We start from the raw sequence: 27433 nt of genomic DNA on the forward strand, positions 1-27433 counted from the left end.
ACGGTAAAGACAAATTAGTATACATGTAAGAAAGCTACAAACTTGTGACTATTCTGCAAACACTGGGAATGATATACTCTGCCACATAATTTGTCCAATTACCCTGTTTCATATAACTTTGTTCATGCAGGTCCTATGATGCTAAGCACAACCTTTCTGAGTAGTCCAAGGGAACCTTCCTCCTTTTTGAATCAACAGAAAAGCTGGCTGGATCCACCCCATCAGGAATACTAATTAATTTTTCAGTGTTAAGAACACAGCAGAGCAAACAAGTAACCTGAGCCTTGCTCATGGGACTTACAATGTCATCAAACACAGAGGATTAGTCAGATGTTGTCAAGCAGGTAGTGGAAGGCAGTACAAAGTGAAACTAGAATGGCTTGATAAGAAGTAGTACTTTGAGAAAGGTGGGGAACCAAAGACTGCTAAGAAAGAGATGCAAGAAAGTTTCTGGAGGAAGATGGAAGATGATACACAAAACAGAAAAAAGTAAATCTTGAGGAAGATGCTGAGATTTAAGGTAAACATAAAATAAATGAAACAGTTGATTTTAGAATTATTCTGGATCATTAGACAGGAGAAAGAGAGCAAGAGAAAAGGTGAAGGAAGTTCTACTTCATATCTTGTCCAACTATTTTAGTTTGATATATACAGAAAAAGAATAAGACTAGCACACTGAGTGTGTCATAAGAGCTGCAAAACCAATCCTGGATAGTTATCAAATTTATATGATTGCTGTCAATGGGATAATCATACCACATAAAATTGTGACTGTACTTCTGACAACATGCCAGCCCCCACCGAGAGCCAATCAGAGGCCTGGCATACTCTCCCCCCGGCCCTCTGACTGCCCCTCAGCAGGGGGTCCTCCCGCACTGAGGGCCAATCACAGGCTGTACAGAAAGCTGGCCTCATCCTCTGGCAAGGAACCCTCATGCCGACCTCCTTGCACCCACCAGACAGCAGGCAAGTACAAATGCCTTCTCACCACTAGTGGAAGGTGGCCCAGCCTGGCTGTTGGCAGCCTCCCTGCCTCTGCTGGATGCAGAGAAGACCCACTGCCTCCAACATGAAGGCCCACCATGCTTGCCAGCCTCCCCTCCTCCACCAGAGGGAGGGAAGGCTGGATGCCTCCACCACATAGGCCCACCTGGCACTGATCATCAGAAGAAAGAGGGGCTAGCAGATCATTCCAGGAGCTGAAAGCAGCCAGCCAACTGCACTCTGCCATGCTGTGCTGGCACATGCTCAAGCCTCCTAGCCCAGGGAGACCTCTCAGGCATTGTCCACCTGGTGAGTGGCAATGCAGCCCCCATGCAGTGCCCCTGTTGCACATCGTAGCCTCCTCCCCTCGGGGAGAGCTCATGCCAGCTATATGCCCCGGCTGGCTGCCTTGTTCTCCCTGCTCTGCAGCCTCCTGGTGGCAAGAAGAGTTCACAAGGGCCCACTGCACCACCTCGTTGCCTGGACCTCCTTGTTCTGAGTGAACAAGGACTCAAGGGTGGAGGATTGGCAGGAAAGGAGGGCAGGGTTCCTCCAGAGCCTGGTGCCCCATTCAGTAAACTCACCCACCCTCCTCAGCAGGGGCCCTTCCACCCTCTGCTACTACTGAGGGTGCCAAAAGGAACTAGCAGGGCATTTGACAACTACTAGACTATGAAAGCAGAAAACTGCAGAGACAAAGACTATGCAAATTTAAGAATCTAAAAAAACCCAGTGGAGTGTCTCCAACAATAACAGGAAGCTATGGAACGTAAAGAAGTTTTGATGGAAAAATTAGGCATACTGTGTTTGCATGTTACCCAAGATATATCCAGGAAAAATGACAGCAAGACCAAAAAGCAATAAAACAGTCCCTCAGGGTCTGCAAAAGGGAGCTCCTCCACCAGATATTTGGTTGAGGTCGACCATAACTAAACCACATCTACTGGACCCCCAAACCTCCTTCCCTTGAACCCATACGACAGTTCTGACGAACTACGGGCCTGTTAAACTGCTTACCTTGTTACCTCTCTGTTTATTGTTATTATTATTACTTATTTATTTATTATTTAATTTCTATACCACCAAACTCCCGGACCAGCCGGCTTGTGGCGGTTCACAAAGCAGGGTAAAATGGCAAGATTACCATCTCACCGATAAAGATACAATATAAGACAACGATTTAAAATGGCAAGATGGCAACCACAACAATCCATTACTAGACTCCTGGTTCCTCACTCTCCCATTCCAGCAGTGTCAAACAGATGTAAAACTAGGGGTGATGGGAGGCCCTAGGAAGGGTCCAGTTGTCACAAGAGCAGGGGAGGACCGCATCTAATTAGCCCAGTGTTCGAGTACGGCCTCAACCAAAAGCCTTGTGGGAGAGCTCCATCTTGCAGGCCCTGCGGAACTAGGAGAACTCCAACCGAGGCCTCAGCTCTTCCAGGATCTCATTCCACCAAGTAGGGTGGAATTTGATGTATTGTTCTTGTTTACATTCTATGTGAGCTGCCCTGAGCCTTACGGAAGAGCAGTATACAATTGTAATGAATAAAATAACTTAAATAAAAAATAAAAGTGTATATTTAGCTAACATATGAGACATTCTCAAGAGCTATCAGAAATATTTACTTGCCTGAATCTAACCCTTCAGTTCCTTGATCATTAAACATATTCCTTTTATATTATGAAACATACACAGGACCTAGTCAAACTACAAGAAACTTACCTTCTGAGAGACGGGACGGCAGTAACAACCCTCTTCTTCCTAATTCAGCTAAGGCCAAACATCCGCCATGCCAAGAATTGTCAGTTTCCCGGAAACTATAATTTTAGAAAACAGAAAGACTGTGTTCAAGCTAACACTTAATTTGATTTTTCAACATATGTCTGTATTGTCCATTATTGGCAACATGTTCTCTAAGGAAGTTCTATACTATGCTTAGCTCCTGTGCAGCTGAGCACAGGATCAGATTCAAGGATCTCAGAGTTTCTTCATGTGCCAGCAAGAGAGCTGGAAGCAGCTAACAGAAATGTTACAAACATAACCCCTGTACAACTGCTCCTTTCCCCCCTCTTATTTTTTCCAAGATGAATGGTTCTTGAAATATATTTGTTCACTAACAAATGCAACAGGCATTACTTGAATCTGAAGTAGTCATCTTAATCCTCAAAGAAACAGGAGTACATCAGAGACTTAAGGACTGCAAGTAACCCATAACCGGAACAGCAAGTTCAAACTAGAGAAGTACTGGCAGACACAAAGAGTTTTCACAATACGTGATGGTTCTACACATCTTTCAAAACATGACAATCCAAAAACCTTAAAATTTTGTTTGAATTAAATACCAACAGTGTATAAACAAACCCTGGAGTTCGTCTGAAGCCTTAATTCCCTTATTTGAAAAAAGTACGAAGATAATAAGTTCATGTTTCATGATTTACACAATGGCTTACACGCAACTTGAACTGGGGAGAAACAGGTGAGTCATATACAGATGAGTTCAGAAGATCTGTAAAACTTTATTAATAAGCATGTGTTGTTTGTAAAAAGCGCAGAAACAATATAAAACATACTGTGCCCAAGGAAGCCACCATCATTATCACTCTCATACCTTTCCCAGAATCAGCCTCTCTATTATTACTGCTATGTTTACTACAATAAAACATTGATTGCATGCCAGAAGTTTGAAGAAATATAGAGAAACCTCAAGTGACACCACTTCCCTTCTGACTACTCAAGAACTTAGGACAAAGATGACTGTATGTACTGTATTTCATGAAGGATCAGCAATGACATGGACATGTAAGGGTATTCACCAGCTACACAGAAAAAGCAAGATTATGGCATTCTAAGAACTGGATTTTCACCATTATGTGCTATATGGTTCCCAAAAGCCCCTGCAGTTGGCTTACTGTGTGATACAAAGTAATACAAATTACCTGAAGCAGTCTAAAACTGATCCAACCACATCATCAGCTAGCTCTTTAGGTAGCCTTCCAGTCAGCCTCCCAATCCTGCAAAATGCCAAAACATTTCACAGGGATTTATATTCAACAATGAACAACAGTGTGTCAATCTATAACCATAATAGCTAGTGCAAAATCTATTAAATAGATTTTGTAGATCAAAACATTACACGTTGGCTATTGTGTCCTTTCAATGCTAGCTCAGGCAACATGATCACTTGCACTATATTTTTAAAAGAAAAAAAGGAGTAAAATTTAACAGGGAATTTAACGGTGCTAACTCAGGAGTGTTAAAGTCAGAAGAGCGAAAGAATAAGAAAATATGAGTACTTCAGAATCAAATGCTAAATTCTGGAATTGTTCTTAACTTTTCACTCCGACCTTGTGCTATCACAATAGGATTAAAGAATACAGGGTTATTCCACTGGGACCAGCTGTATAAATGACTCTTGCCAAATGAAGCAGATGGAAAGCAAATGATGTATGTATGAAACACCATGGTTCGAGATACCCAAGAAAAACAGAAGTCTAAAAACTGCTTGGAAAAGCAGTTTTCTGAACAAGAAAGGAAAATGTAAATTTGTAACTGCAAGGTAATGTAGGCTAAACCCTGAGTACTGGCTACTTGCTTCTTCTTGGCAAGCTTTTCGTAGGTAGTTACTAAAGATGTGTGAGCAACTATCAGTCCTCCCCATCTCCTAAGGAAGAAGACAAACCATCTTTGTCTCACCTTTCCCCCAAAGGTTATGCTGCTGCTATTTACCAGGTTAGCTACTTGCATCTACGAAGAGACCAGCACAGGAACTATTTATCAGCAAGTGACTCAGTTTGTCTAGCAATAAACAGAGCTTCCCACAAGTAGTTCTGGCTGGGAGGAGACCTACTCAAAACAGGACATAGGTAAGAACGGACTGAAGTAAGACAAAAGGTTACTAAAAAGAAACAGAAGGCACTGATGGAAATGGCCTATGTGAAAGAATCACCAGGAAAACCAGATTCCAGACACTGAAGAAACAGCAATCCAGAGACAGTAGGCAGAGAGTTGCTGAGTGCTCGCTAACTGGCCAGCCACAGCTGAGGTGGGAGCTAATATGCTGACTGTGAGCAGAAGGGAGTTAGTTCAGTAAGAATTTCATCTGAGATTAGTCAGAAAGATTCTTAGCTGAAATTCTCCTCTGAGGAAATTCTCTAGTGAAAATGCAGAGATCTCGCGCCAGAGCTAATCCACACTATGACCCATTATGTACAGCAGCAACCATGCCGGGCCAGGGCATTTCCTGTGTACTTATGGGGGCTGCCCCGGCACAGCTTGGGCGCACACATGCACATGCACAAGCCCGATAAGCTGCCTGGAGTCAACAATAGTGGGAAGAGCGGGGGGTATGGGGCTGCCACCACACAATGGCAGGTGGCATGCTGCTCTCCCACCAAGGTGGGATTGGGGGGGAAGGGGCATGCAGCATCCCTCCAGGGACACCGTAGGCTGACGGAAGGGCCGGGCCAAAAAGCCCCGTGCATAATGGGTCTATGTCTAGTAAACAAGAGTAGTCATTTGGCAGATAGAGAATTTGGGTAGAGAGGTGTTGGCTCCCAAATTAAGCCAAAGTATGAGGTGAAACCTTCTAAGAAAGCTGTGCTGGGAACAGCGGAATAATTAATTAATTAATTAATTAATTAAACATGTGGTAAAACCCTGCTTAGTTATAGGGAGAAATCAAAGGTGTGTTTTCCAAGGTATGTGTGTTTGAGGCAGAGCTTGATACATCTCAGAAGGTGGTAGAGCACTAGTTTGACCAGAAAGGCAGAAAGTTGTAGCAAAAGCTGATTATATCCACTTTCTAAGAACTAGGGGAGTTTATGTGAACTCCAAAGACTAAGATCAAAGTAAAACCAAGTTGTTTTGAGAGTAAACACAATAAGGAAATCTCACAATTTAAAAATAACTTTAACTGCTGAAAGAAAAGCCTGAACTGAAAACCCTTTAATTAAGACTGAGGAGCTATGAAACTACTTATTTATAAAAAGGAAAGTGATTCCCCCATTCCAACAACCCATTCCTCTTTGTAAATAAAATATTTTGTTTGTTAGTATAAATGCCTCAGTGCCATTCTGACTAAGGGGCTTTAGTGAAAAGATGGCTCTACTCATTCCCGGAAGCTTCCAAGCTTGAATAAAGATGAAGAGATCAATCACTGGATGTGAAGTGAATTTCATTTTGGATGGAAAATTCATCTTGAAGTGCGGAAGGGTGTAGAGAGGTACCCATCATAGCTTAGACTAGTGGAACACAGAAAATATGGTGATACAGATGGCTGCAGAAGCAGAGACATGATAGTTGGTCTCAGAACCCAAGACAGGAGAGACTTAACACTATAGCAATGAAAAGGATTAGAGGAATAATAATTTATATCAATGATCTGGATGAGGGGGTAGGAGGACTCCTCATTAAATTTGTGGATGACTCCAAATTGGGAGCAGTAGCGAACACCCCAGAAAACAGAGATAGAGTTCAATGAGATCTGAACATGCTGGAAGAGTGGGCAAATGAGAACAAGATGCAATTCAGTAAGAAGAAGGGTAGAGTTCTACATCTGGGTCACATAAATGTGGATGGAAGATACACTTCTGGGTACACACATCCTGGATGGAAGATACACTTCTGGGTAGCAGTGTGCATGAACGTGATCTTGGGGTACTTGTGGACTGTAAGCTAAATATGAGCAAACAGTGTGATTTGGCAGTAAAGAAGGCACATGCAATCTTGGGCTGTATCAACAAAGGAATCACATCAAAACCACAAGATGTCACAGTCCTACTGTGCACCACATTGGTCAGACCCCTCCTGGAGCACTGTGTGCAGTTCTGGAGGCCTCACTTCAAAAAGGATGTGGACAAAATTGAGAGGGTTCAGAGGAGAGCAACGAGAATTATCTGGGGCCTGGGGACCAAGTCTTATGAGAAAAGCTGAGGGATTGGGAATGTTCAGCCTGGGGAAGAGGAGGTTGAGAGAAGACATTATTGCTGTCTTTAAGTATTTGAAAGGTTGTCACTCAAGAGGAGGTCATCAAAAGGTTCCTGCTGGCAGCATAAGACCCGTAGTAATGGGTTTAAACTTCATGGTCCCAACTCTATGATTCTATAATAGAAACTGGATAAAAGAAAGCACAGAAAGAAAAGATACACATTGGCAGGACATGGACAGATACCGGAAAAATAAGGCCAGTAGAAAAGCACTCACATGATGCCAAACGTATGGGGTACTTACAGACCAACTTAAATGCTATAATTTCAAATATTGATATGAGCTTTTTCAGCTTAGCAACTGCAAAAACTACAGTTGTCAGGAAGCCTTCAGTACTATCAGATACCGTTTAGACCAGGCTTTCTTGAGAGAACTGGAAGGGTTTCCTGAATGGGTGGAAGTTATTTAATTATTATATGTTTTTTAAATTTATTAAACATTTATCAGGTGATATGACCACACATGCCAAAATGGCCAATGATGGGCCTTGGGATTGGTGAGAAGGGGATGGGCCCCAGGTGGGCATGTACACAGCTATGCTTCTCAACCATATTCTGCACGATCATGCCACTTCTAGGGTTTTTCAAAGCCTGAAGAATAGTTCAGGGGTTTCTCCAATCAACACTTTGGCTGCAGGGTTTCATTTAAAGATACTTACAAATTTAATCTGAAGTCACCTACCCTTTTGCTGCAGACCATCTGACAATGGTATCTTTGTCTTTCAGTCCAATCAGCAATTGTTCTGTAAAACATATTTAAAATGTCAGAATACAACACAAAACCCACAAAGCATCTGGACCTGTTTACTTTGGACTTAATTCAGTCAAATCTGAATCATTTGAACTGCCATTCAGTGGTTCGGATTCAGCCAAAGCTGAAGCAGTCTGAATTTTTTTCCGCAATGCTTCTCTTCCTCCCTTCCCCCCCCTTCCCAGACAGCAGAGAGCATGTCAGCTGCCTGAGAAAGCAGGGAGAGGTATTTAAAGGGCATGCCAAACAGCTGGCACTACTTGAAAGGCAGGGGGAAGTATTTAAACTGGTCGAATCACAATTTGGCTACCACAATTTGATTCAGCCTGTTTTAAGGTGCAAAGATGGGCGATTCAGCTCAGATAGGTCTGAAAAGTACCTGAATTAGGACTGATTTCGGTACTTTTTGGCTTACCCAAACTGATTAACCCATTCCTAGTCTCTTCCTTTGGGGAAAGATAGCTGTTCACTCCAAGCACTTTATAGCTATAGCTACATCTAGAGTTTTCATACTGCTGAATATGCAGTAAAGGCAAAATTAACATCCTATCTGAGAGTCAGGTCTATTATAAAATTTGATGAGAGATGGAGTATGTATTATGCCAGCAGGGGACAATTTAAAGTGAAAAAGTATCATAAACAAACATATCTGTAACAGTGGGTCGCTGTCAAATAAAATGCTAAGGGCTAAGTGGGCAAAGAGTGGGCATGGCCTGTCCAAGGCAGGGCCCTGCCCACTCCCGCCCACCCAGCCGGCCAGGGGCTCTCTGCCACCATTGTCGGCAGTTTGCCCCTGGACGCTCCCCAGGACACATGTAAGTGCCATGGGGGTGGGGGGAAGGGGGGTTTCAATTCCCCACTGGGTTGTGAAGGCCTCTTGCCATGTCACAGACGCGGCAAGAGACCTTTGCGGCCCAAGGGCCTCCTTCGATGTCGCCGGCGCCAGACCACAGGAAGCCTCCCACAGTGCTGCCGACGGGGAGCTCTCCACTCCCTTTAGAGCACTTTCTGAACCAAAGGGAGCCTCCCGCGGCAGTGCCACTGGCTGGGGGGGGGTTCCCACGCCCCTTAGCCCGCTTTGCGGGCCAAAGGGAGCCGCCACCCCTTTTAAAAATGGGCTTTGATTCTAATATGGTAATAAGAACAAAAATTCTGTTCCAAATGCAATTTCTCAAAAAAGTGCTCAATATGAGATATAACACAGACTTTCTTTGGAACCTCAATATATGACATATCTATTCAAGGTTCTAATATATATATGTAGAAGTGGCAAATATGTTATACTGGACACTCATGCCGGCATTCTCGCAAAAACAGTTTCTCCGAACGACTGAGGAACAGTTTGAAGGGAGTGACTGAGACCAATTCAACCATCTTGCATCTGTAGTGCTTACATGACCCACTGGAAACAATAACTGGCATGGTGCAGCAAGCTGTTGTCGTGAGACATGAAAGCACACAAGGTGGTTACATTTGACTGCACCTGCAACTACGCGTACAACTCAAATAAGTTTTCAGTTCTCACAAGACTTCTGCAACTCATACATTCAAACTTTATAAAATCAATACAAACGGGTTTGTTTCCTGAAGCTGTGTGCATTCTTGTTTCTAAGATGCTTAATAAGGAAGAAGTGGAATCTTATGAGGAAACTGTGTTCACAGAGGCCATGGCAACAGACCTTACATTATTTTCTATTTAGAGCCAACACACCTACAACATTTTCAACCTCTCCTGGGATATCATATTCTTCTTCCTCATCCTCCTGCTCAGTAACAGCAGCTGCATTTGTCATTTTCTGCGCAATAGAGCCCTCAGCAGAAAGTTGCAAATTTGCAGCTAAAGAGCGGAAGCCCCGCTGATACCTAAAAAGAGAAATATACATTTCTATTATATCCCACTGTAATGTATACACTGCAAACATTATGGGAAAGTATTTCAAACTAAGCATTTGTATTTATTTTCTACACAGAAAAATACCTCATACAGCAAGATGCTTTGCTGGAAGAGGTCAGAGTAAGCTTCCTCAAAGAAACCACCTTCTCCTCAGTGAGACTGACTACACTCCTGTTTACTTCCAAAATAATACTATTATAAATAACCAAATGAAGGCACTCTGCAAGTACTACGTATCCAATACTTCAAATGTGGTTTCCTCTTACAACCCCAAGTCATAATTACCCCACTCAACCTGCCATCATCCTGCTTATCATCCTGCCGTCATCCTAAAGACAGCTGGTAGGCCACTGTATGAACAAAATGTTGAACATGATGGGCCTTTGGCATGATCGATCCATCACTGTCCTTCTTATGTTTGCATTTTGTTTATTACAGTCTATAAATCAGGGGTGGTTCCAAGGTTGTGAGGATCCTGGACAAGATGCAGCCATATACATACTTCAGGATGACTGGATCCCATCTAAACTTCTAAGCACAGATACACAACTTCTCTGCCTCCCCGTTCTGGCTGCAGCATGAACTGCCCCCCATCCAATGCGACTCCAGTGGAGCATGAATGGGGAGTTGGATGACTGCTGTAGGTTGGGAGACTTAGTGAAAATCATCACCTCTTTAAGCATGGATCTTTCCAAATGATTCCCTATGATACAAAAATTATCTATAATACTGTGCATGACTCTGTGTTCCCATATTTAAAACTCTACATTTTCCAGTGGTTAAAAATTTGCTTTTTGAGGGGGAAAAGCATATTTAAAGACAGCACAATGGGGAAAATAGTGAACTAATGTAATACAGGTATAGGAAGGAGGAAGTTGCTTACACCCAAGATATATAAGAGTGTATATGCTTAAACCTGAACTTCTTGTCACCAAATGAATGTATGGTGCTTAATTACTCATCCAGCTCTAACAATCAGATTGTTAGCTCAGGTTAGCTCAATAAGATGGAAAAAAGGACAAGTAAAAACTTGATCCTGGAAAGAACAAACCTCCACTTTGCCACCTTTGGCTTTAGAAACGTCAAGCCAAGTCGTTGAACAAGTTTCACCCCCAGCTTACGAAGAAGTGTTTGATTACTTTCAGAGAGCTTGCAGTTATCAAGGCATTCAAGCACAGTAGAAGCTATAAAAAAACACACACACACACACAGTACAAAATTTCTTCTTGAATTAATTCCTCTTACATGTACTGGCCATCTTGATTTTAATAGGCGTAAAGGGGTATACTAAAAGATTTTGAATGCTACACTGTAAAACAAGCAGCTTCTAACTCTGGCCTATCAGTAGTTTCCATGTATAGCTATGAAGTAATGAAATTGTATGATACTTCAGGTATTGATATTTCTCCAGTATATTTGGCCACAACCCACCACAATTTGCAAATGACATTTCCTAAGGGCTATTTTCTTCAACCAGGATTGGCCTGAAATGTGCTTCAGCAAAATCCAATCATATTGGAAGAAGGGGATATTTAGTCTTAACTACCTGAAAACACAATTACACTAGGCAGTCTGCAGTTTCAGTGGCCTGAACCCATATGACTTACAGCAGTGCCACCAATTGACTGTCAGTAACCTTCCTGTAACTTATTTGTATAATCTAGAAAGGTGAATAGCTCAGAACAGTTTAATATTTATATGGCCAATAGTTTGAGGAAGTTCGATTTAAGCAATATCTTTATGTGTTTTGTTCCTTTATGCATACTGTCACACCTCCTGTTCAAATATCTTAAGGCTATACATTAGCAGAAACATGATATGGTTTATAAACCCACAGTGAATGTGTTATAGTTACAAACTGAATAGTAATGGGCAGTCTACTAGATAAATGTAGTCCTTGATTACAATCGGAAAATTTAAAAGGGCTTGACTTAGGGAGTATATTGCCAATGGCCAAAGGAGGAGGGGAACGACTGCTTATATTTGTCACCTGAAGCAATTCTTGAACATTTAAAAAATGCCTCTAAGGCTATCATATCAATGGAAAAACTAGTAATCCTGCATAGTTTGAACTTGCAGAGATATTCCAAAATGCACAGACTAAACACAGTGATTTCAAAAGTTGCTGTGAGGGTTGTTCTGTTCAGCTCTATGCCAGCCTCAAAGAATTATACTGGATCTTAAATGAACTACAGTTTTTAAATATCTTTCAGCCTCCCTGAACAACAGACTGGCAAATTTTAGCATGGCATGCTAGAGTGTCAGGGATAAGAGGTGGGAGGTTTCAATCCATATTCAGTCATGAAACTCACTGGATGAACCTCACTAGTCAACTTTATTTAAGACTTGCACCCTCACAGGGTTGTGGTGGGAGCAAAACAGAAGTCCACGAAGAAAAGGCAAAATTAAAATGTGATATATCTAACAGAGTACTGAACCTATAAAAAATCATACTGTGTTTTTTCCTTCCTAACGTAACTAATAGAACTTTAGAGTGCTTAACGTTAGTTGGATTCTGCCCATTTTATTTTGAATAATAACTATTTAAACATAATCTTACCATATGGCAAACAGTCTTCTCTTTTGCCATGCTTAAAAAGTTGAGCCTGCAAAAGAGAAAAGCATGCTCTTGAAATAGAGGAATATTAAGATCACCAACAAATGCTTCAAAGTCTGTTTCAGTCAAACCAAACCATTAATGAATGGCATCATTATCAATTAATGCATAGGTTGTAATAAGAATTATTTTATTCATATCAAAATAGTTTAAGCATCAACTGTTTTTCCATATGACCCCCAAAAAGTGAGAATATCTATAATGTTAAGCCCCTGTACGTTAATGCCAGGCCTAGGAGGACTCTCATAGACAGTTCTACATCTGAGATGTCAGGGAATGTCAGAGATTAAACCAAAGACTGCTTTCAGCACTGAAACACACCTCCCCCTGAACCAGGGATTTATGGAATAATGCAGGGGTAGTCAAACTGCGGCCCTCCAGATGTCCATGGACTACATTCGCTGACAGGGGCTTATGGGAATTGTAGTCTATGGACATCTGGAGGGCCGCAGCTTGACTAGCCCTGGAATAATGCTTTCTGGAACATACTGATGACTCATGTCAGGCCACAGCTCCACATGAACATTAACAACTTCCAATCCATTAAATGGATGACAGAAACCATGATGCAGGCTGTTCAGCTGTGGGTGGGTACTGAAGTGGGGTTCACAACCACAGTTTATTAGACAGCTTATTAATTCAGCTGCCCGGTTCATTCAGTGACACCAACCTCTCGATACCACCCTCTCAACCACTATGCATACAGGTAGGGAAGCACAGGACAACAGAAAATCTTGTTGCTCCATTTGCATTTGATTATCAATGGTGTGTCCTAAGAACATTGTTGATATTGAGGATACTGTTCTCTTAATGTTTAAAGAGATTTCAGGGGTTTACTCTGTATTTATGGTTTTATTTTGTAAGCTGCCGCAAGGCGACATTTGTCAAGAGAGGCAGGATATAAAGTTGAAAATAAATAAAAATAAATAAACATGTCTTCGCTTCTTCTCTTCACACACACCCTCACCGCTACTGATGACCAACTAGTCAAGATCTCAACCCTTCAAAGAGGTAGGAAGTGGGGGAAGGTTTGGAAATATCTATTTTGCTTCTGAGTATGGTTCAAAGGATGCAGTGAAGGAGGGGGAAGAGAGGCAGATGTAAGAAATGTTGCTTTATTTCATAAATAAATAATGACATACATTCACCTTCTTCCTCCTCTCCAATGCAGCTTTTCAATGTGTTTGACTTCTTCTCCCTGTACGCCACCATTAACCTGAGGAATAAACTTTTCCAGGGTTGGAAGTAGCTGTGTGTGTGTGTGGGGGGGGGAGAGCCACAAAGACTGTCAACGCTTTTCATTAACAGATCATGAAGTCCAGCACTAAACAATTATCACTTAATACAGAAGCCAGTATGGAAACTGGGGTGGGGGAGAATTTATTGCTATACTGGTCCCAAGATATCAGAAGTTCATTAATTATATAACTATCACGAATGCAAAGTTGCAATCTTTTTAAAAATTAAATACAAGACCATAAGGTGACCCAAATGCAGCACCATCTACGGCATAGTCTTTCTAGCTTGTTTGTATGTTTACAACACAAGATACCAAGATATGATTCAGATTATGGAGCACAAACTGGAATCACATCTTGGACAAGTTTATAGATTTTGCTTTCACACTCTAGCATACAACGAAAGGCCAAAGTTGCTCACAATAGCCTATGTAAATTCTAATCAGACCTTTAATGTTATGACTACATATTGGCCCCTAATGAATGACAGGGACATATTTTTAATTTTCAATTTAATTTCAATATACTCACTTAACAGGTTAATAAAAACAGTAAGTTATTCACCCAGGCAAGTCCAGCTTATTCTAAATGCCAGAAACTTTCTTAAGCAAAATGAGGACCAAGCCTTCAAGGTATCATGAAATAATCTGTGAAAATTACAGAATTCTATAAACAACAGACATGTTCTCATTGAAGTATACAGCACTCCTGACTGCAGGAAACCCAGACTGTTCTTTAAGAACATAAGACCATTCTGAATTGATTTTCTTTCAAAACTAGCTTTGGACTTGAAAGATTGGGACGTTGCTTTGTTTTTGGAGTTTTTCCCAATAACAATAAAGTCCTTGAATACTTTAAAGATACCCTTTCTTCTTGTTTAATTTTACTTGTGATGAATCAGATCTCTTGATCATCTTTATCAATGTAATCAGTGTATTACACTCCTGATTCCACACAAAGGAATCACTAGCTTCGTAAGTCTTGTTGGGGTCTTCCCCATATAAAATATATGGTAGCAAAAGTATGAATGTACAGCAATTGCTTGGCTGACAGACAAGACTGCCAGTTGCCGAGCTGAAGAGTTTGATCCCCACAGCTTCCGCCCATGGGAAGATAATATGCTGTAATTTTGGAGAAGCTACATGGCTGTGAACATTCAGTCTCTGACATCACTCAGGTTTCCTGTAATTCCAGTTAAAGGATTTCAAACAAGTGGTTTCATATACTCTTATAAAATATGTCTATTTGCAATCCAACATACAGGTAACCAGCACTGAGAATGACAATCTCTATCACAACAGCATGCAAATCAAAGTAGAGAAGTGCTGCTTAATAGACTAGAGCAGGATACTTTATGATAGGACATGAATTCTCAAGATCCCAAGAAAAATGCTAAAAGGTGTATCTAAACATGGAGATGCCTCTCCCTTGGGTTTTATTCCTTACAGCTCAAGGGCAAGATGCAATCTGAGCAATACAATACAATGTTATGATTTTAAAGTTATTTAGCAATCTCCCCCTGTTTTATCTAATGAATCTGTCATCAAATTTAACCATTGTCTTATGACTGCAAGGCTATGAGAAACATTAGCCAGCGTCCACCCAAACCGCACATTTCGAGTTACGCCCAGTGCTCTTGCACAACAAGCATTTACCCAGAAATAAAACAATAACCTATCTGGAGCTTTGAACTGGTAGTTGTTTAAACAATTTTTTGCCCAATCACATTGAGAATACAGTCAACTGCAGTGTAATATAAACTAATGTTGGAACAAATCCGTTTATGAGAGGAAAGGAAACATTTGTCCTTCTACAATAACTGGTTTGAAAATATTTTTCTTGGATCCAGAGAATATACAATATTGTTTAATTTATATATCAGCAATATGACTTCTTCTATCTCTGCCCAAGACTGTTACTCTCCATCCATTGATAATGTTATAATTTCTATCCTATTTTTTTCTTGATTATGCAGTTCTCCCATCAAAAACAACATCAGAACTGTCCTCTCTGATAGAGGCTTTTGTCTCTTAATGTCTCGAAGAATGCCAAATAGTTAATTCTTTTAAAAAATCCAAGGTTGTTGTACACCACACGACTACAATCTCATATACACAAGTGGAAAATTCATATTAATGATATTGAGAAGGCCCCTATTTAAAATGCTTAGAGGTTTGGTTTGATCAGTGCAAGTTGCTTATGTTAAAATACTGGCTACAGTGACATCAAATATTATCTGTCGGTTCTTTTATTCATCTGGGAATCAGTACATCCCAGTTGACATCAAACTGTTTACCACCAAGCTGGCCATGCAAACTTTATATGGTATCTGGACTGACAAAATAGGAGAGTCTAAAAATAATTTCTTTCTTTGCACCAAAATATAGATTGTAAGGAGACACTACTTCTTTTATTAGAAGGTATAAGAGCCTCTTGTGGCACAGAGTGGTAAGGCAGCAGATATGCAGTCTGACAGCTCTGCCCGTGAGGCTGGGAGTTCGATCCCAGCAGCCGGCTCAAGGTTGACTCAGCCTTCCATCCTTCCGAGGTCGGTAAAATGAGTACCCAGCTTGCTGGGGGGTAAACGGTAATGACTGGTGAAGGCACTGGCAAACCACCCCGTATTGAGTCTGCCATGAAAACGCTAGAGGGTGTCACCCCAAGGGTCAGACATGTCCCAGTGCTTGCACAGGGGATACCTTTACCTATAACAGCAAAACTATCAGTCTTTCAGCTGTGAAATTTTATGCAACTATGACAGATTTTTGCAGCCATCCAAATGGGGTCTAGCTTTTTCTATATTTCAGTAATCTACTTAGAACTAATAAGAAGCAGTAAGAGGTAGATGCTGGTTTTGTTTATTTCTAAATAACTTATTTCATTGCAACTGTGGCAATGCTGGCTCCCATCAATATTCATGAAACAGTATCCATTACAGAGGATATGCAATTTCCCCACTTTTTTTTTTTTTTTGCTCCCACCATACTGATTTTTCCGCATGGGTGCACACAAATGAGCCCTGCTTGGGCACAGCTATTCAAGGCACCTTTTCTACTCAGAGCCCAACTTAAAAAATGGATGTTTTATTAGATTTCATCTCCTAAAGTAAGACTGGAATCTTCAGTGGTGAAGTCTAAACTATAATCTTTCTCACTGAAACCAGTGAAAGTGCTTAACTTGGGCGGGATCATGCCAGAAGTTTCTTAAGACAAAAGATAAATTACTACTGTTACTCAACAAATAGTCCTACAAAATATTTATTCTATACCCATTCACCTACTCATCCAGTCAGACACTGGACTAAGTTTCTTTTCTACTTGACGTTGTGTCACTCCCACAGGAAGGAAGCCTTCCAGATAAATATGGCCAGGAGTTAAAGTAAAAGGAACATAGCCCAGCCCTAGAAATATTTCAACATATGCAACAGCTATTTACAAACCTAAGTAATTTTATCTACAGTGTAAATGCAACCAACTCCCTATGGCTATGCACCTGCCATCACATGATTTTAAATGTAGCATAATGAACTCTATATTACAACCTACACAGAGTACTTTGAGGGCTAGATTTGGTATGCTGTATTAAAACTAAAATGTATGCTAGTAACATAGGAGCCTTGATTCCTTCCTGCTCATAATAGAATTGAAAGTCAAAGCAGAATATTCAAATCTAAATATACTTGCATCAGGCTAAAAGAGTTTTTTACTTGTCAAGGAAATCAGACATATTGCCCTATGCTTTCTGATACAGCTTTTTTGAATATCTACCGACCTTCAAGAAGGATGTTTATGTTATAAACACAACAGCATAATATACATATTCGGTGCTGAAATTTGGCCTGTCACAGGAGTTCAACTGACAATTAATAAGGCTGACTGGATGAAGATGCTCTCAGAAAAGGGCAGGCATCTATAGCTCATCATGTTTTTTTGGAATATGACTGGACATGTTGGCTTGTTGTCAGTCAGTATCTAAAGTATCATACAGGAAGATAAGGACTGGTTCTATATGTCTATGTTCTATATTGTGAGCAATGGTCCCAAGGCTGTTAGACAGAAGGCTCAGGAGTCAGATCAGGCCCTTTACAGGGTCCCAGTTTAGTCCTTAGCACCTCCATACCCCATGCAAATGCCTAAACCATCCTCAGCAAAAGAAATCAGATACTCTTAGTAGTTACAATCCAACCCACCATTACCTTTAAAATAAAAGCTGGCTGTCAAGGAGATTATAGGAGAGGGAAACACAGTTCTTCAGATACAGGAATGGTGGTAAACCCAGGTTGATCTGATTTTCCCCATGCAAAAAATATGGGCATGGCCTCGGAACATATGCTGGGTGAGAAATTTGCCCTCCAATGTATTTTTGTTTAATAGCCTTGCTATAGCTCGGCTAGAAACTACAAAAGATACCAGCAGTGCTTTAATGATGGTTTAATTCTGTTTCATGGTGTATTAAAACTGCTAATCATAGTCCTAAATTGGTTACACCTACCCTTCATGACTTTTCTCATTACTGTGAGCTGAATTAGTGGGAAAAAGTAAGGGGGCAAACAGATAAAAGTGCCTCTGTTATATGACCTTCATTATTAATGATGAAGGGGCCCTTAGCTTGGTAAACCCCTGGCTCAAACATTTCTTTTTAAAGAAAGTCAGGCAAGTAGAGCATGATATTAGTTCTTAAAAGTCAATCAACTCCACATAATGTGTAGAACCTGGCCATGATATTATTAGTCAAGCCAGTAACACATTGCATGACTTCCCACATTTACAATGGAAACAGTACAAACTCAGCAGCTTTTAGCATATCTTCAAACCTATTTAAATTTAAATACACGAATGGGCTATTCTTGGAAGAATTATAATTTATCACATCTTGCTTCAGCACAAATTTATTTTGAAGCGTTTAAGTAAATGGTAACATTAGAACAGGGATGGCTATTGATCCAGCATCAGAAGACAGAACAGAAAGTTATATGACTGGATACCCTCAGATAATTTGCTAGTTTCGGCTCATATCATTGAGAACATTATGAATGCTAAACCACAGCAAATGGTCATATAGGTGTTCAACAATATTCTTCCACCTGAAATGATTAAACTGAAGTTAAAAATCTATGACGTATCTTTCAATTACTAAAACATAACGAGAAATAAAAATATTCGAAAGGCAATGAATTTAACATTTCTGTTTAGCTTTCTTAAGGGGCTTCAGAACATACTGTAATTACATTTTCAAGTAATCGAGACAGAACTCTTTTTATAATAGGTAATAAGAGTAGATTTTTTCAGATTGCCCATCTCCTAAAGCAACAAAAGAAATGCAAGCCCTAAAACTGAAGAAATTTATTTTTAATTAGGGAACCAATAATATGCTTGCATTGCCTCCTCCTTAGAACTCTGAGAGGTCCACAGTAGATCACACTGAAATTGCAGAAGGTATCCTTTTTTTATGCCCTAGGCACTCCTGTTACACCACGTTCCTTCCAGATTAATGGGAACACGTAATGTGTGCCAAACTAACCAACCTGTTGAGAGGAATGTATCTACCCTCTCCTTTAAATAATTACGCCACCTACAAATTAGAGAAAACCATTGGCGTAGCCTAGCAATAGAAGTGTCAGATCTGGTTTTGTTGCTTTAGAAATAATATGGTGCAAGGCAAAAACTAGTTTCTTAGTAATCAGGGAAAAACCTGACACACCTCCTAATTGTCTGCATAACCCATTTAGACTTCGCCTTTGTAAGATGTAAGAATCAGCATTACCTCTGGGACATCTTCCCGAAGCTATACAAATCATCGCTATTAACAGTGGCATGACTGCTCGGCAGCAGCCACATCTTGCTGCCAAGCAGATGAGAATCTGCAGTTACCGTCTGGCTCTAGTAAACTACATGCAATGGGATAAACCCAGCCTTGAGGAGAAACTGAACACAATTGCTCTTCAGCACCCCTCAGAGGTCAGAAAGGCAATTCCCTGTAACTAGAACAGCTTGCTCACCTCATGATGGGAATGCCCAATGAATGATGAGCAGGTATATTTCCTGGAGAATTATTTAATATAATTATTTGTGCAAAAGGGCTTGAGTAAATATTCCAATACAGATAAAAAGCATGTCGCTCAAGCACTAACAGCACGCAGTTCCCAAAGCACATAGGTTTACCAGACTGTCATAAGAATCCTTAGTCTCTTACATTTCATTATGGGTTTTAACAGAAATCTGAACACAGAATATTAATGTATATTAAGGATAAAGAATATAGGGAATGGGAAGCAAGCTCGCGTACTTTTTCCTTAGCTGAAAACAACAAAAAGTCTTGTGGCAACTTAATGACTACAAACCATGCCTTCCTAAGCCAGACACTATTGATTGGATACATGAATCTGCAGGGGCCAGAAATCCCAGACAAAGAGAAATGGAAACTTCAAATGGGCACAAGAAGTGTTCTGTTCATAGGAGATTAGCACATTTATCAGGGCGTAAGCTTTCATACTGGTATCATGAGGCTTGGCTGTTTTGGCTGCAACAGACTAAACTAAGGTTCCCATCTCGCGAGACAATAACACTTTTTGAAATGTCCCGCATCCCGGAGCTTTAAAAAAATGTCCCGCCTGGCCGCAGGCAGCCTCACAAGCCACCACCACCCTGCTGCTGGCAGAGCCTGGCCCCTAAAGCAGTGGCCTGTACGACCAGCAGAGCCCAGGTGAGGATGCCCGGCTGCAGCCCCCTCCACACCAGAGGGAGGGGAGGGGGAATGGGGGGAGAGGTAACAGGCTGCCGCTGCCCCCCTCCCACCATCACCGCTGTGCAGGAGCCGCTGCCGCCGTGCAGGATCTACCACAAAGGAGCCTCCCGCTCCCCCACTGCCGCGCAGGAGCCCTCGACACCTCCTCTGCCACCGCCACCCGCCCCACCCCTGCCCCCGGTGTCCTGGTTTAAGCTCCCTAACAATCTGGTCACCTTAGACTCAGCTGACCAATTTCAGAAATCCTTTAATCAATTTACTCAAAGCATTTTCTCATTCTAAATTAATGATTCCATAACTAAACCACCACAGGATCTATGGAACATGTCTACAATTAGTCGTCTGGCATTAAAACAAAGAAAATTTAGATGTGCATATAAACTGAGATTTCAATCGGCTCTCAGATCTTTGTGTAAACAAGAAACTGAAATACTATCAGAGGGATTAGCTCCAAATGGCAATTGAACCTTTGGAATCAAAAAGGGAAGAATTATGCACTCCTCAACCCTCCTTCCCAATGCCAGGAGAAGGGAAGCATATTAAAACTGACTACACATTAACCATCTAATTAGCTAAAGGTAAAGCTAGAGAGCAAAACTGTAGATGCTTCTCATGACTACAAACACAAAGGGCCATTTAAACCTACATTTCTGTGTCTGTACCAGTGAGCGAAGCGCTACCTTACTTGAGGCACCATTAACAGGTATTACCAAACAATTCTTGAAACAGCAACACCTCTCAAATACTCTTTTCCTAAGCACAAATAAAAACAGCTCCTTAAGCTTTCCAGATTCACTTGACTTGCAAGCCAGGATGCTTTATTTTAAAGCCATTACAGACATTAGTATACTGTATCTCCTATAAAAGAACTTTAGGCACAGTTTAATAAGTTTCTACTCCCCAGGCTACTTGAAGATGAGGACATCGTCGTCACGCAAGAAACAGGAGTGCTACGCCCTGCAGGGCTAACAAAGATGTGCTGGTTATATTGGGGCATGTTTAAAAGCAAGCCTTCAGAACAAGAGAGTTTATAAGACCAAATTTTCGAGAAGATTATATGGTTCTAGATGAATGGCAGTTTCCCACCTATCCTGTGTTAATGTTATTTAAAATATCTACATAAAACCCATAGAGTGGACATAGCAAATTATTTAGATCATAGTCTTAAATGTCAAATGAAAGAGGCTCCAGCACAGAATTGTCTCTTTTGTCTAGGAATCATTCTATGTGGTGGGGAGGGGTGGGGAGAAGGGTCTTACACTATATTGCTCTGAAAATCTATGCACCAAACTCTCCGAATGCCAAGCTGGGTCCTAGCCATTTAATATAGACAGCTTTAACTCACCAACACAAAGCACACATGCAGCAACAAATGTTGCCTTTTAGTTATAATATAGACGTGCTGTATTTCAAGCCTCCAACTAAAAGGGATCAAGCAGTGCTACCTGCTAGCACACCTGTTATGAAATGATGTGTTGCCATCAACAGGTGCAGAAAAACAAGCCCGTAAGAGGAATCAAGTTGTGTAGCATAGAGTGCATGTTTCAACAAGAACTATGACATACTGAATGCTCTGCATAATGCAATGAATACAACAGTAGCATACCGGTTTAACTCAAACAAATGCTGGGAGAAACTGGGCCTGCTCAACATTATTTTTCTCCCTCCTAAAGCTCCACTGGGGAGGAGCTCACAAGCCCAGGATCCACATTCCCTTTGAAACAGGTAGGTGACCAGAGGGTAGAAAGGACAGCTAAACTGGCTTTAAGAATTATGTTACCCCGAGACCATTTGTGGAGAAAGGATGGCAAGAAATAGTCTAAGCAAACAAGAACAGTTAACTTTAAAATAATGTGGTCTCCTAAATAACTTGGCCATTAGATTTCCAGCTACTATGGTTCACATGATATCAGGATTGTTTCTTTCTTTTGATTTCTATTCCGTCTTGTCTTATCTTACTCAGGTGGGTTGCATATTACGGTGTTACAAGGGCATCAACTCTCAATCGAAGACATGTTTCTACTTTGGTAAACGACCAAAGCCTTTTTTTCTTGTTTCTTAGTCTCCTTCGGGACATGATCAAAACTATCTTCATAAATGTTGGGGAGTAAGAATTGTATTCTCAGATGTGACTACACCGCTATGAATGCCTCACCCCCACCTCCCGACACACAAAGATTATACAAGGTTTCAAAACACGAGTCAGAAGTCTGCTGTCCAAACCCCCCCTCCCCAAGAGGTTTTTCTCAGAGCTCACGTCTGGGATTCCCTTTTGCGGGAGATGTCAAGGAATCAACTCAGACTAATAGAACTGTCTTAGGCAAGCCACTTGTTTGGATCCAGTGCAAAAATCACACAAGGGCCATATATCCTCCTTACTTCCTGAAACAGAAACAGTGTGGAATAATAGCCACGTGACATAGGAGGATGCTAAAGGGAGAAAACTTCTCTTCTTTCTCTTCCTGCAACCCTGGGAATAAAATTTCCCAGGAATGGAAAAAGACTGCTGGGGGGAGAATAAAATCAGGAAGATCAGCAATCATCAGCACCTTCCACGGTGTCTCAACATCAGCCCTATCAGTCCCAAATCTCTCACATATGAATAATTTTGGTTTCTCTTGCAGGATGCTTTTGATGCAGAAGAGATTTTAACAGAAAAACAGCATTGCTACTAGTGTGATGTCTTGTAGGTGGGGCAACTCTAAAAAATCTCTTCAGGCCTCACAAATTCTCATTTCTTTATATCATATCTGAGTTTTTATTATCTTAGCAACTAATGCCAGCAGCAGAGATCTCAGACCAAGCTGCAATTGAGAAGAGAGTCCACCACCAAAAGAGGCAGTGCCTGCCTTCTCCACGATGTCCAAGTGCCCTATGGCACCTGGGAAGAGACAGCCCCTTAAAGCGAAGGGAAGGGAAGCACTAAAAGAAATGGACGGCTGGACCACATGGCTTCCCTCTCAAGCTAGTTTCCACTTCTACTGCACTTCAATATGACGAAACCACAAACATTCAAACGTGCCTGAAATGCAATCAAGGCTGGATAGACTAATTTATTTTGGGAGTAAGCACAAGCAAAAAATAAACCTGATAAGCAAAACACTTCTCACAAGAGTAGATAAGCTAAAGCAAGTTATGCAAATAACACCTGGGCACATCAATTAGATTGAACACACTATACACAATCGTGTCTTAACATTTGCAATATGTTGTTTATTGCTTCTTTGAAAACAATCGCTTGGTGCCATTCTTCTGCCACCTGCAATTTCTCTTTACATATATAAAAAAAGAACCATTGAGGACACTGGATAACTAATATTAGCATCATGAATTTATCTAGTTTATCAACAGCAGACAGAAGTAACTACAAGCACCACTAGAGCATCAAAATTGTTAAAAACTTGTACCACTCCTAAAAGGGTAAGAAAGACATACGTGCAGACAGAAGACTTCAAGTTCCAAGGAAATTACATCTCTTCCTAGTTTCGATTCAACTTGTAAATTTTTCACCTGTTTCACTAGACACACATTAGTAACAGGTGAAATAAAACCACATTCAAAGGAATTATGACAAAGATTTAAGTAATATGCATCCTACAGGTTTCATCATGCACCAGCAACAATAATTGGTCTTTGAGAAGCAGACAGGAAGACTTTTAAGCCTTCACCCTTATGAACCAATACAGTTCTCTTTTCTCCTGCTTCATACTAGGATAAAGAAAAGCACAGCTATGATTTTTTCCCTCCTGCAACTAATAATAAAAAGCTTGTAAAATTCTAGGTGGTACACTCTACTGTTGAAAAAAATGCAACTCTGACAAGATTAGTGTTGTTCAAAAGCTACAATCAAGTTCAAATATCACTGAGATGTGTAGATAATGTACAAGGGTTAAGTAAAAAAAAGCATTGTTGCAACAATCATCAAAACTTTTATTAAACAAAATAAATATCAAAACGCGAGGCTATTGGTTTTTTTTACATATCCTCCATCTATGTTTATATACTTCTGAAAGCAGTGTTTCCATCTCTCCAACCTTTCCCCCAAAGAATTCTGCATTTTTCAATTTATGACTGTTTGGGCACCCTTCAGGGAATCAAGGTGTGTTCTTTTTTAAATGTTCTTTGAGTTTTGGGAACAAGAAGTGTGAAGAGGCCAGAGCAGTGCTGTAGAGTGGATGGGGTAAGGTTTCCCACCAAAACGCTCATAGCATAGCCTGTCCTACCCTTGAAGAATGAGCAGGTGCATTGTTGTGATGGGAAAAATGCCTCAGTGCAACTTTCCTGGCCTTTTTCCCACCAATGCAATTGTCAGGGTTTTTTTCCCCCTAAGGCACCCTAATGAGACTAAGACAAGGGTATTACTGAGAGAACCTGCCGGCAGCCATCCACTGATCACAGAGACATGTTTAAACATGTTTTGTTTGGAATAAACCCATGCATGTATGAGCTGGAGCCTTAGCGGCAACACTTTTTGACTTACCTTGTAAACCAAAGGCAAGTTCTTTCAAAACCAGCAACAGATACGAATGGATTTTGTATAAAAGAGTTTATACACTGCTTCATTTTAACCTTTAAGGAGACTTACAAAAAGCTAACTGCATTGAAATAAACAGGATTGTTCTGTAATCAGATCAGGATCTTTGCTACTGGAACCAGAATTACATCACTCACAACTAAACTGGTAACTAAGAATACCAAATGCACAAGTATATAGTACCCTAGCCAAATACATTTTTAGTGAAAAGAAGTGCAGGTCTCTCACCTGCACAGGTCAAGAGAGGCAAATATTTTCTAGATGACCAATTTAATACTAAACTTGTATTATTCAGTTTATATTTAATAGTTTCATAGAGTAGATAATGTTGTGAGGTGCAGCTTCTCCTGTCAGAGTGTTGCAGAGATCAGGAAACCTGCACCTGTTGAAGTCCCACATCCTCCTTGACTCTTATTAGCCAAGGAATGGAGGAATCTCCAAGCAGCCTACAATTCCCTTCCCCTTCCTCTCCCCACAACAGATACCCTGTGAGGTAGGTGAGGCTGAGAGAGCTCTGAGAGAACTGGGAATGGCCCAAGGTCACCCAGGAGGAAGGGAGAATCAAACTCCAGATGACAGGCTGCTGCTCTTAACCACTACACCAATCCAGACAACTATCCTTATTTGTGTCTCCAAAAGAAAAGGATTAGAAAAATAGCTAAGTGCCAGCTATAGTTTCTGAGAACAGTTAAAAGGAAGAAAAAAAAAACAGATTATCTTTGGAGAATAATAGTGTTGTTTACCAAGGCTTGAAGCATGCCATCCATTACAATAGTCCCCTCAATAGACTGAAAAGAAGATTTAGATAATGTTGAAAGGGTCCAGTCCAGGAAGTCTGCCATTCTTTTTTGTTTGACATCAGGGCGGGTAATAAATCTGTCATAGAAAAAAAAACACTGCAAGTTATCTACTCAGAGCAATTCAGTTGGGAACTCACTTTTCCTGTTACCCAAACTGGTTTCTGTTTCTGAAGGCAATTGTCCAATGGATGCTTTCCAGCATATTTTGCTTGGGAACATTCCAAGTGCCAGCTCTTTACCTTTTCTAAAGAAGGTCATAACCCAGAATTTACGCTGCTACAGCTTACACCAAAAGTGTCCGGACAAGTGTGTGTCTCTGTGTGTGTGGCGTGTGTGTGTGTGTGGATCTAACAGGCAAAAAGTGCAGGTGCCCAGGCCCCACCACTTTTAGGTGTCTGCTGCCAGACCCGTAACACCACCCTCTCCAGCAGTAGGGCTGCAATCTCTTCTAGCTGCTTGCTCCTTCTCCTGCACCATCACAGGATTAAAAAGGGAAGGCAGGTTAAACACTGAATCCAGTCACAGGGAGAAGCAGACAGTATGCATTGCCAGCAGTTGTGCAACAACCAACTGAAATGAGAGGAGGGGAAAAGTGAGCTTGAATCAGCCTGTGCCCATTGCCTCAGTGCTTTTGCCAGGCAGCTCTGTGTATATCTTCTTTGTGCACAGCTGAAAAGCCAGAACCTCAAGGAAAGGCACAGAACTATCAGCTATCACTGTCAAGGCAATGAGTGTGGCTGGGACTGAGGCTGTGCTTTAGTTGACAAGACTGACATTAGGCTGTGGCAACTTCCCCGGACAGGGGAATCCTTCTTTGGGGAGTAGATGGCCCTGCTGAGTTGGGACAGGATTACACAACATATGGCCTGGAGGCCACATGTGGCCTACTTTCAATTCTGGCCACTGAGCAGTTGTTTCCAGACTCCAGGTCTACTCCATGGTTTCAGTGAAGAGGAACCATAAGAGATGGGCAGGAAGTCTCCGGCAAGCTGCCGAGAAATATTGACGTCAGAGATGGCAAGCCCTCTCATAAGAGCTCCAATTCTCATGAGCACACAGAATCTCTGAGGATATATGTGTGGCTTGTGGCTATGTATGTAGGTATGTTTTAACAATGAAGGCTGGGAGGTGGTGTCTCTTGCTATGAGGCAATGGATGAAGTAGAGATGAAACTGGCAGATTGCGCTAGGAAGAAGACATAACAGTGAAGATTCAAGGGCTGGGGAAAACTGATTTATCTTTATGATTTTGGGTGTGATGTAACACTCCGACTAACTCTTCCTCAGACTAGGAGGAAGAGTGCTTGCACTCGAAAGGTCACGCCTTGAATAAATCTTTGTTGGTCTTAAAGATGCTACTCAACTCTGATTCTGTTTTGCTGTGCTGCTTCAGACCAACACGGCTACCCACTTGAATCTATCTTAATGGATTTATTACTATTACTATTACTATTACTATTACTATTACTATTACTATTATTTTGCATTTTACTTAGCACCACAATTGTTAAATCTATCATAATACTGAGCAGAACTGAACAGAAAGGCAGGAATTACTTTTTAATTGCATGGACATTCTTTCACACTGGTTGTACTTAAGCAAAGTGTCCCTCTAGTTTATTCTTTGCTCAAGTACCATTGTGCAGCTGGGAGGAAGAGGTATAAAATCAAGTGTGTGTGTGTGGAGGGGGGGGGGGTTAAATGTATTTATTGTCCTTCCACAGAATTTCATCTACAGACTGACAATAATTGACCTGTATCTTTTGCTCTCTTATTTTCATAAAAACAGGAGTCCTCCCCCTGTGGCTGCCTTTGGAATTTTGAGGTTGTCACACAAGGTGGAACCCAGCCCAAAACGGCTGCCACAGGAGGCAGAGCAAAAAC

At 41.1% G+C, this 27433-nt stretch overlaps 1 protein-coding gene across 2 annotated transcripts in view; it reads right to left on the reverse strand.

Moving 5' to 3' along the window:
* Window positions 1–27433, reverse strand: part of TBCD (tubulin folding cofactor D) — a 179387-nt gene that overhangs the window by 132871 nt on the left and 19083 nt on the right. For both annotated transcript variants that reach the window (XM_077327561.1, XM_077327563.1), the window contains 7 exons: window positions 25494–25626; window positions 12178–12223; window positions 10669–10801; window positions 9435–9586; window positions 7655–7715; window positions 3925–3999; window positions 2711–2805 (listed from right to left, as the gene is read on the reverse strand). In XM_077327561.1, the coding sequence (XP_077183676.1) occupies window positions 2711–2805; window positions 3925–3999; window positions 7655–7715; window positions 9435–9586; window positions 10669–10801; window positions 12178–12223; window positions 25494–25626 (695 nt within the window). The remainder of the gene's footprint in view (window positions 1–2710; window positions 2806–3924; window positions 4000–7654; window positions 7716–9434; window positions 9587–10668; window positions 10802–12177; window positions 12224–25493; window positions 25627–27433) is intronic.

This window comes from Paroedura picta, chromosome 3, assembly GCF_049243985.1.
Source record: "Paroedura picta isolate Pp20150507F chromosome 3, Ppicta_v3.0, whole genome shotgun sequence".
Classification (NCBI taxonomy): domain Eukaryota; kingdom Metazoa; phylum Chordata; class Lepidosauria; order Squamata; family Gekkonidae; genus Paroedura; species Paroedura picta.